Source organism: Bacillus rossius, assembly GCF_032445375.1.
Source record: "Bacillus rossius redtenbacheri isolate Brsri chromosome 9 unlocalized genomic scaffold, Brsri_v3 Brsri_v3_scf9_2, whole genome shotgun sequence".
NCBI classification, from domain to species: domain Eukaryota; kingdom Metazoa; phylum Arthropoda; class Insecta; order Phasmatodea; family Bacillidae; genus Bacillus; species Bacillus rossius.
This window is the reverse complement of record NW_026962013.1, coordinates 8940589-8951366: the sequence shown is the minus strand read 5'-3', so window position 1 is coordinate 8951366 and position 10778 is coordinate 8940589. Positions and strand designations below refer to the sequence as shown.

Sequence of the window (10778 nt, the reverse complement as noted above, 5' to 3'; positions counted from 1 at the left end):
ACGTCGAAGCAGATGCGGGAGCACTTCTATGAGTCTTCTGTTTCTTCAATAATGGCGTTACGTTTCGCTTTAAAACGAGTGCAAGTGCGTACTTTTGTCGCAGCGGCTCGCCGAGTTTAATCGAAGGAGCTAATAGGTAACGTTACCAAACAATTTTATGCATCATAGTATTGCTTTTGAACAGGCTTTTAACTGAATCGCAGCGAGTTGTGTGTATTAAAACGGCGAGGAGCGATGGAGTCTGTCGGGAGGTGACCTCTATATGGAGCTTTGCATTGCATACATTTATTTTGTTGGTATCGTCAAAAAAGTTTGATGTGCCTTTCTTGGGGCCTCCAGTGTAAACATAGTTTAAATTTACCTTTTCGTTTGTTATTGTGAGCATGTGAGCATGATTAAATTACTCAAGTAGTACCTATAAAGGATAAGCAGATACACTTTCCAGATGCTTTACCCACACATTTTTGTTGAAACACGAATTTAACATTCTAACACGTTTGAAACATGACCTAAAAGTTACTATGCATTTGCATTGGGAAATCATAACAGTATACTGCATTCAAAAACACACACATCATATACCTAAGCAAATGAAAGTGGATAACACTTTCACTTATCCTTTGTTTGTGGAAAACACATCCTATACATCTTGTTTTCTTCGAAAAGGTTTTAGTTTTATTTAAGTATTCTGTATATTTCATGCAATGAGGCTAAAATAAAATTTGAATTAAAAAATGGTTATCTGCTCAACCACGAGCGTAAGCTATCATTCAGGCCCAAGATTATATTTTGTATTTTATACTGTCTTGCTATCATGAGAAAGCTTTTTTTCTCTCATAACATTCAATATAACTAAACTGGTAGTGTGATATCCCTTACAAATAGTGGTTATTTAAATTATTATGCTGAAACTTACATTTATTGGATAGGTACCTATAGTTTAATCTTAACCTAAGAGTACCAGGTGTCATGTGTAAACATGTAGGATCCTTTCAAGTAAATGCTTTAAACGTTTTGCTATTAATAACTTTGGTAAATTGTTAGGTGTAGTAATTTGTGAGAGTCATTAGAACTATGAAGGAAAAATTAGGCAACTAAGACAATTTCGCGATATGTATCTATATGCCTAGAGTTACTCGGGAGGGTAGAAACTTTGTTTCGCCTCCTTGTGTTCTCCAATTGCTCTAAAACTATAACAAACCACCAAATAAAAAAATATAAACTCATTTAAAAAAGAAGCATTAATTACATTATTATTACATTCAAGGACCCAAGTTCAAAGACTTGGCTTAACGTTAATATAGGTATAAATGTGGGTCATAGTTGTTCGGGAATAGGAATATTTTTGTTTATTATGGCTACAATTTTATTTCAAAGCTAGGTTTTCTGCAAGGAGACATTGCATGTAACTGTAAAATTGTATTTCCCCTATCCTCAGTTGTAAATGTTGATACCTTCACAAGGCTCTACAAATCCTGGGCAGCAGGTCGTCATGACAACTAACTTTTTCTTGCTGGCGACTAACTTCTGTTAAGATACCAAGAATTTACTATACAGTGGTTTCGATATATATCGTCCTGGCTCCTAAGCTTTCATAAATCTTTTAGAGGCCTGCGCCCTGGAATGTCTTGATATATAATTCATTAAAATCTCTACATTAATTTTCACTGTTTATGTAAGTAATCTGCACCCCTAATAGCTAATCTCAAGATTAATATGTTAAGTTTGATATTAACATGAATGAATGCACAATGAGCTGAAGATGAAAAGTGGCATAGTTAAGAAATGATGCCTATAACATCCTGTGTGAAGAATTATAGTGTGTTCTAGCTAATCTGGCCATTTAAGAAACATCGGACTGTCATTCCTATAAATAACTGCACAAAATAGAGCTTCAGTATGGTTTGTCTCACACCGGTTTAGAATGGCAACACATTAGGGCAAGCAGTTTGATATTTGAATGCCTTTATGAGTGAAAAAAAACTTTTTACATGAATTTAAAAATGTTAGTATCTGCTAGAATGCTCTATGGTGGTTATCAGCTGTTGTTAGTCGTCACTTGGGCATCTGCGAGAGTAGCGGTGCTAAGGGGCGGCTCGCCAATTTAACATGTAATGTAGAGTTGAGAAAGATTTCATCCCTGTGGTCCGGGCTGTGCTCAGAAACATGGTTTTGGACGTATTTAATGAAAAGTTTTCAACCACAGGCTGCAGCAAAGGCCAATTTGGAGCCGTTTTTGTAAATCTGTGGTCATGCAGTGCAGACAAAGATCTGTTGGCCCTATATACCGTACATCACAAGCGATCGCAGGATTTTTGTTATTGAACTGTGAGTAAAATATTGTGCCTAAGTGATTAACCAATTTTTTTTTTTTGAGAAGTTTTGTTTGTCTGCTAGTTTTTAGTTGTTTCCGAAGGGTAAATGCTACTATGTCGTAAAATGGCAGCCGTGTTCATTGTTTGAGAAAAGGGGAAATAAATCCGCATACTTTATTCGTGACTTCTTTTTATTCTGTGCAAGACCATCTTCGGAGTAAACAGACGTTACCTCAGAAAGTAAATGTTCTATGGAACTTGAATTATTCTTGGTGTCAAGCAAATATTATTCAAGTGTTACGCATGTACAATTCAGGCCAAATCTAGCCGGTGATGTCTGGGCGGGTACAAACACATTGCATGCTCTTAAATCCAGCCGTGCGATATTAGCAATTTTGCCGGGTTATTGAACTTCGTTATAGTCGATCACTGGAATACCATGTAAGAAATGTAAGCTGCTATGAAACAGGAAGCACTGCACTAATATGAAAACCGACAGTAACGATTAGCTATGAGCGAACTAGGAACATTGTAGCACAGTGATGAGTGGATGCCAAGGTCACCAGCTGAGCTCCACCCAAAAATATCTGAACGCGAGCGGCTAGATTCAAGAATGCGCCAAAACATAGAATTGCGCGGTTATAGAATGTGGCTAGCCATAGAATGCCTGATTAAAGATCTTTCATTGAATTCCTTGATAACATAAACATTAATTTTTTTTTTTTAAATTTTGATTCTTTTCCTTAGAAACATGTTATACTACATGTAGATAATTCTGCAAAGCACCCTGAAAAATCTTTCCTTGAGAAACAGAAACAGGAAGTATGCAGACTATACTTGCAGTGCAACACACACACAGAAATACAATATTGTGTTCAGTTAATTTGTTGAGCAATTTAGAAGCTGCAGAGTAGATAGTTTGTCTGGTAAATCTTGAACAGTGAGGAATTTAAAACAAATTATTTGCCCCCTTCTTTGTTTTTCATCTGTAATATATGACATAAAACCAATATTAAATAAACTTTCTGTACTTTGTTAGGTTTTTCTTCTTTTTGATATTTTGAGCACCTGATATGTGTCTGTTTTCTATAATTGCCTGGAAAAATTTAGCATATGGCATGTTATGCAACTTGCATTTTTAAATAAATGAATAAAATAAAGTGGCACATATTGATGCTCTTAACAAATCTACTCTCGTATTTCTAACTCCCAACAAAATTATACTCTATGTATATTTAATACCTATGTCATGTAACAGATATCTTTTAAGCTACCCTATTTATTATCAGCATGTTTAATGATACACATCATCACTGTTCCTTGTGATATATATTTTCAGGTCATTTAATCAATATTCCAAGCAAACTGGAGACAACTGGATCTAAAAAAATACATACATATGTGTAACACGATTATGCTTCGCCAGCTTGTAATGTTGCAAGACCCTGCCCTCCCCAGCTTTTAGAAGTATTTATTAAAATATGTAATAAATATTATGGTTTCTCAGCATTGCAGTAGATCAGCTGATTATAATAGCCTTCAAGGTCGTAGTGACCTTGTTAATCATACTTACATTTTATTATTTTTAATACTCTTGTAATTAATTTTGATATTTAATTATTTTATGTAAAGTGTTTTAACTATATGTTACTGGTTTTCACTGTGCTGGCTTGGTTATTTTTTATGTAAGTGTGGATTCCAGTATTTTATTGCATTTAAATGATCTTTTATAATAATATGTATGTGTTTTATAGTTGTTTTAAGACAGTGAGTATTGGGTAGAAGGGAAGAAAGACATGCGGCGACACAGCGGCACTGAAAGGCGATAGTTTATCGCATCCTGTGTAAGAGAGAGACAGACGTTAGCCCAGACCGTGGGAATATCTGACTGGGAAATCCCAGAATTCTGTATTAGATTAAAAATAGGCAGAATGTATAAGAAAGAGACAGAGTGAGGGGAAGTGTTACTTAATCATAGTTGTAAGAATAAGTGTTGTAGCCAATGGTACGGCAGTATTTTTTACGTCACACTACCTGCAACAGTCGTTAGGTAGTTTCAATGGAAATAAAAGAAATAAAATCAATATCTCCTTGTTTTTAAAAAAAAAAAATTTCTTCAATATAAAACCATGAAATCTTGTCTCTTGCTATAGGTCTAGCCCTATTCAGAAAGTTTACTTTGCAAATACTTAACTATCTGTCAAATGCACGGACATATGTGTTTGTGTGTGTATACACACACATATTAATATTATTACTCGCAAAGAAATGTTTGAGTAAAAGATATAGATCTTACAGAATAAAAACTTTAATGTTATATTTACATAATGTTACATTTATTTTGATTAAAATTATATATAACTAATTCCGTTATTCAAATCATATTTGTTTTTGTACCACAGTGTGGTGAAAGGTTACCGTAGATAAAATAGAAACATTAAAGAATGATGTTTGAGGTTTGTCACATATACCTATATTCCCATATCAAGTTTCAAAGTGTGGTGAATACATTTTGCCATGAGCATCAGCAGTGAAGCGACTGAATTTTCCAGTGTATATTTTTTATTGGTGAATACAAATGTCAGTGCAGTGTTGTATGACGATTTTTGATGTTAATTTTAGTTCCATTTGAAATATAAGTCACAGTATTTTTTATTTCTAATTCACATTAAAGAATACTTTTACATATTTACTTACAGCAGCATAAGTAGTGCTTGTTCAAAAACACGTGTTTCTCCCAGCATGCAGTTTGCCCATGATATCATGGGCTGACATGTCTGTTCTGTCTGTGATGGTGCCTTAGAGTTTAATAAACAATCATCTTTTTGTATGTATATGCCAGGTTTATTGATACACTGTAATCATATTATCACATAGTTGAAGAATCAGTATGTCAAAGCTATGTCAAGTATTAGGAGGTGGTTACCACAAAAATTTATGTTGGTTTGTTCCAATAGAAAAATGACATGTTTAGGTCAGGGATAAATTTTGTTCGCCCGAAAGAAAAGCGGGTTATGTCAGATATGCGTATGACTATTCTAAAAAAGTTACTAAAGTTTAAAATTTTATTGTTGCTATCATCTAAAATGTTACAAATATGTAATTTAAAAAATTAGAAGTAAATCATAACATTTCTTAGATCTGGTTAGGTACTGCAACTGCCATAATTTATACCCCAAATAAAACTCTGAAAGTATTAATTTAAAGTTTTGTTCTAGTTTTGGGTAAAGCGTGTGAATATAAAGGAGTGGTAAGAAGAGGTGTTTCTAAGTGTCTACGAAAAAGAGTTTTTACTTCTATTTATTGAATTATAGCTATGTGTAGGTGTTATGTAATATTAAAAATCTATATTCTATCAAAAATGTTATAAATTGTTTGGTGGCAAGAATTAGGCATGTGAAGAATAATTTAATCATTTGAAAGAGACATAATAGAGAGGATAAGTGTTAAAATTCTGCATTGTCCAATATCAAAAATTTTATATTATCAGTGGAAATTTTATTACCTTAACCTTGAATTGTTGAAGTAAGCATGTACATGTATAGTCAGACAGACATGTAAGAATAATGATATACAAAAATTGTGATGTTGCCAACATAAGCTATTGTGAGGGCAGTTGACTGAAATGGTGAGTTTTTGATGTAAAAGAGCACTTGAAGTGAGTGCATGATTATACTTAGTTTCTTGTTATTTTTTTTTTAATTTTGGGGCATTTATCAATGTTAATAATTATTTTCTCAGTATTTATTTTTATAAAGAAAAACTGAAAATGTTATTAACACAATGTGTTTTATCTCTATGTAATGAGCTTTCCTTCAGTACAACGCTAGGAAATATGTTGCTCAAAAGCTGCAAATATTTATTTCACTAAAGCATATTTGAGTAGACATAGGCCTAACAAATGGTGAGTACTATATATAGTTGTAATAAATACAACCTTTAAAAATATATATTGTTTTCGTAGGCCTAAGTATTGCTTATTTTTAACCTATCCTACATATTGTAGGAATATTATTTGTTCGGGAAATGCCTATGGCAAAGCTATGAGATTTTTTTAAAACTCAGTGTTAAAAAGTTGTTTAAAGAATTTTATTTTGCATTTCACAAAACAGATTATATAAATATAGATGATATAATTCCTTTGCATATAAGTTAACTATATATTTAATAGTTTTAAAGCTGTAGATTTATATGTTTCACTAAAACATATTTGATTGCTACACTTAAAATACATGGAATATTTTATGGTTGTTATATTTGAGGATGGTGCCACTAATATGCGTTAAGAAGGTAATATATTTCTTACGTAGTACATCAAATGCAATGCAGGTATAAAATTTCACACTGGTTTCTGTTTTAAAAATTTAAGTAGTACTGATTGTATAATTTAAATTTGATAAATTATTACCTAATTTGTTTTGCAGGAATTATTTTACATTTACCAGGTAATTTTGTAAAACAATAGCATGAAAAAGTTTTTTGTGACATTTAAGACATTCCAAAGAACATTGAAGTTATAAATTGATGAACCATTTTTGTGACTTTATTTTAATACCTTATCTCCCAAACCAGTGAGTTTTAATATTGTAAAATAAGCAAGAAAAAATTATAAATAAATACATAGCTATTTTTGTACATAATTTATGTAGCGAAAAGCTCAATTTCCTTTCTATTCAAAGGATTTGTGAAACACTTTCTGAACATAAGAAAACTAAATGGCAACAATAAGGCAGTGACTTAAAATAATAATGTAAGACATTTATTTGCTAACTTAACAAACTTAAATTTATAATTTTTACTTACAAATAAAATGCAGGGTGTAAAACAAATTGACTAAATTTGTATGGTGATGATACAACATGTGTGTAGGTATTCATTGCTGAGTTACTATAAAATTTAATTCTTGTATCACATAACTTAACAGCAGGCCAAAATCGGTACCTAAACGCATGTAATTGTATTAAGTTTTTATTGATAACAGATTTTAAAACTCATTGCTGTTTGTATTTAAGTTGTATGGTACCGTGGTATTTTGGTTTTCGATGCAGCTTTCGGAAAGTGAGTAAACCTTTATTGGGCTTTTTTTGAACAGGCTTAAAGTAGGTTTTACTCCTAATGGTTTATACCAGGTAACCAGTTGCGTATTCTGTGTGTAATCGCATGTTCACAATGATGACACTTAATTGCGAAAACCAAAATGTGCACTGGTGGTAATATTTCTGATTCTAATCCAGCCAGGCAGCAGATATTTGTAAATTTAACTAGGAGAAACTAGTTGAGTTAAAGCCATATTTAGGTGTTGCATTCAACTGATGTTTTTCTCAGGGGAAAAAAAAATCAAACCTAGAACCTTGCACTAGTGTTATAACAAAGAATGCTGCTGAGGTTGGCAAGAGGTAGATTATTCAGACATGAAAAATTCCTATCACGCTTCCTCATAAACTGCACTTATCAGTAGGTGGTGATAATGGTGACCGCTGTTTGTTCAACGTGACTGTACAAATCTGCCATGTTTTTCAGTTGAGCGAAGTTGGTTCTCATGTTTAAAGGAGTAACTATACATATACATTCATACATATATATTCTTAGACTTGTTGTTGAAATAATTCTGCCCTTTTGATACATGTTTAATGCTTTTTAGTGTGTTTCATTCAGGGTTCAGAGCAGTACAATGGAAAGTACTGTGTATTGTGCTTCATAAATTAGAAAAAACCAGTCAGAGAGAGGTTAAACTAATTGCATGAGTTTTTTTTTTTTTGTGTGCTGGTGATTCCTTGCTGCAATGAAATACAGTGCTGGTGTTGTTTGCCTGAAGCACCCGACTGCTTTGTGTTGATAAAAAGTTGATAACACGTTCGGTGTACACAGCAGTCGAGCAGCCAGTTATACTTGACGTTGTCAGCGGTGATGAATGCAAGCTGTAAGCTCGTATTCAAATAATTTCTTTGGTGGAAGTCATCCTTGATAAAAATAAAGTACGTATTTCTAAATGTGGGTTAAAATGCAATGATTTTTTTTTGTGATGCTTCTGTGTCATTGAACCTTTGCTGTTCTTTTTAGTGTTCAGTAAAGTATTAAGTAAATACATACTACATAACATTTACATACTATATACTGCACAAATTATTAAGTAAATACACTTGTGTAAGTAAATAGTTAAGTAAAATAAATAGTTCATAAAAACTTATTACAAAGAAAATAGCTTTTTTTTGTATCAATTTTTTATTGATTTTATTCTTATAGATACAAAATTATGTAGCAATTCAGTAAGTTATTTTTTTCTTCTTGACAAAATATTATAATCTTAAGATCCTCTTCATAGGATCATATTAAGAAAAAATTTTAAAAATGTTTATATTTATGTTAAAAAAATAGGTTAGTGTTTACTTTGTGTTAAGTAAAGGAGTAAAAGAAAAGTTCTGTATTCTGACTAAACGGAAGGTTATTACTAGTCTTGTCTAACATCACATGTGTAGCCTTGCTTGACCTTCTGGGAGTAAATTTTTCTATACCACCAATGGCTTTCTATAGTCCGGCATGTAACAGTTTTGAATGTGTGTTAGTCCTGCATCAGCAAAGAATACACAGATTTAACCCAACTAAGGAAACTTAAGCTGAAAACCTATCATTTTTAGCTAAGGTCAAGAACGTTTTTAAAGCATATTAGCAATAGTCATAAGCCCTCATCACGGCCCAGGACTAATTACGACTGTTTGGTGTGGTTGGAGAGTGCTTGGATGTGTACGTACGAGTCTTTAAAATGTACAATAAAAATTAAGTTTTTGTCTGTTTTTGTGGTGAAATGTTTTTTTAGCCTTATGTTCTTTTTAAACAGTATTTTTTGCCAAACACCATCTTACATATGTATTTCCTCTACTACTTAGCATTTATCTATCGCGGGAGATACTGCTTTATAACCGGCACCTACAAAGTCCGGATTATCATTGTCTACTGTGCGTAATCACTTGTCTAAGCAAAATCTTTTTACTGCAACTTAGATGCGTATGTTGGTTGAATTTGTAATGCTATTTAAATTTTGGTTAGACTATATCTGTTTGTAAAACAACTTTTGAGGTACTATTTTACTGACAATTGATTTGTTTGTGACCAACTTACATTCTTTGAGTGATGTCCGAGGTTTTACAGTGTTTACAGAATTTATTTTTGTATTATAAACTATAAATTAACCAAATAGAAGGATTGATAATGCTGTTAACATGCAGAAGTGCATGTTCTCAGCAATTATAACTGTTCAGTTTAAGGCCCTGCAAGAAGATAATGCTTGTTAATTGGTCACATCACTTGCCTACCACTAAGGCGGCCCAGGTTCAATTCCCAGGCAGGTCTGATTTGAATTCTTCGTAAGCGGGAAACTTGGTGGCTTTTGCCGTGTTCTGTGGCGTTTCCGGGAGTGCTCTCGTTTCCCCCACCCATTTATCTCGTCAGTACTTCATTGGCGTCCCGTCACCTTTCATCGTTTGTAACGACCTCGATGTCTTCGAGACATTAAGTTCAATCCATTTGTTATCATTTTATTTCTGAGTGTATTTGTTTGGTTTGCGTGTAACAATGGAAACCGCATGTTGTCTATGTAGTACGACTGGGCATTTTAAGCAACTTCTAATCGTGTTGTGTGGACTCGCGCTGTGCAGCATGTAGCCGCGCGAACATGAGGACGAAGTCAGGTCCGAGGTCGGGGCGGGGCGGCAGGGGCGTGGGACGGCAGAACGGCCTGAAGGTGGCTGCCCCGCGGGCGGCGTCCCCGGAGCAGCTGGGCGTGGACCTGCACAGCGATGTCTCCCAGCAACAGCCGCCCATTCCCACGAGCGTGCGCAGCATGCGGGACCTCTGCCGGCTCATGGAGACCGCCACCGAGGAGGTGAGCCCGCCCGGCGCCCCGGAGGGGGGGGGGGGGGGGTCGTGCCCCGTTCTGTCATCGTCCAGACCTGCGGTTCCCAAACGGTGGGGCGCGACCCACCAGCGGGTCGCGGAAGGGTTCCAGGTGTGTCGCGACTCAATCCTAAAACTGTCAGAAACCATCGAGTAAACCACTAGAAAATATAAGAAAAATCGAAACAAATCGAATTGTGTGCATACACACATCTATTATTAAATAGCTAACTTTTTTTTTGCTACAAAGTGCTTATATTTTGTCAACCATTTTCATAACGGAGCGCAGATTGTTTATCAATAATCAAACGGTATCTTAAAAAAAAGGAATATATATATATATATGCAGGGGCGCAACAACTAAATTTCCGAAGGGGGGGCAATATACCTTTTTATAAAGAATCGTCGATCCCCCGTATTGAAGCGGGGGGTTCGGGGGGTCCTCCCCCGGGAAAATTTGTATTTCAAGGTTGAAAATGGTGCTATTTAAGCAGTTTTATTATCTTAAAATTGATTACACAGCACTTTCTTTGCCCCCGTTTGCCCCCACTTAAAGGTTTCAGTGGTGGGGGG

At 34.4% G+C, this 10778-nt stretch overlaps 1 protein-coding gene across 3 annotated transcripts in view; it reads left to right on the top strand.

The window, feature by feature from the left end:
• Window position 1: 1 nt before the first annotated feature.
• Window positions 2-10778, top strand: part of LOC134543096 (uncharacterized) — a 29199-nt gene continuing 18422 nt past the window's right edge. Inside the window, exons 1-2 of one of the 3 annotated variants that reach the window (XM_063387887.1) lie at window positions 2-136; window positions 9968-10194. In XM_063387887.1, the coding sequence (XP_063243957.1) occupies window positions 9985-10194 (210 nt within the window). In that variant the 5' untranslated portion in view covers window positions 2-136; window positions 9968-9984. The other 2 variants (XM_063387885.1, XM_063387886.1) reach the window with 2 other exon arrangements.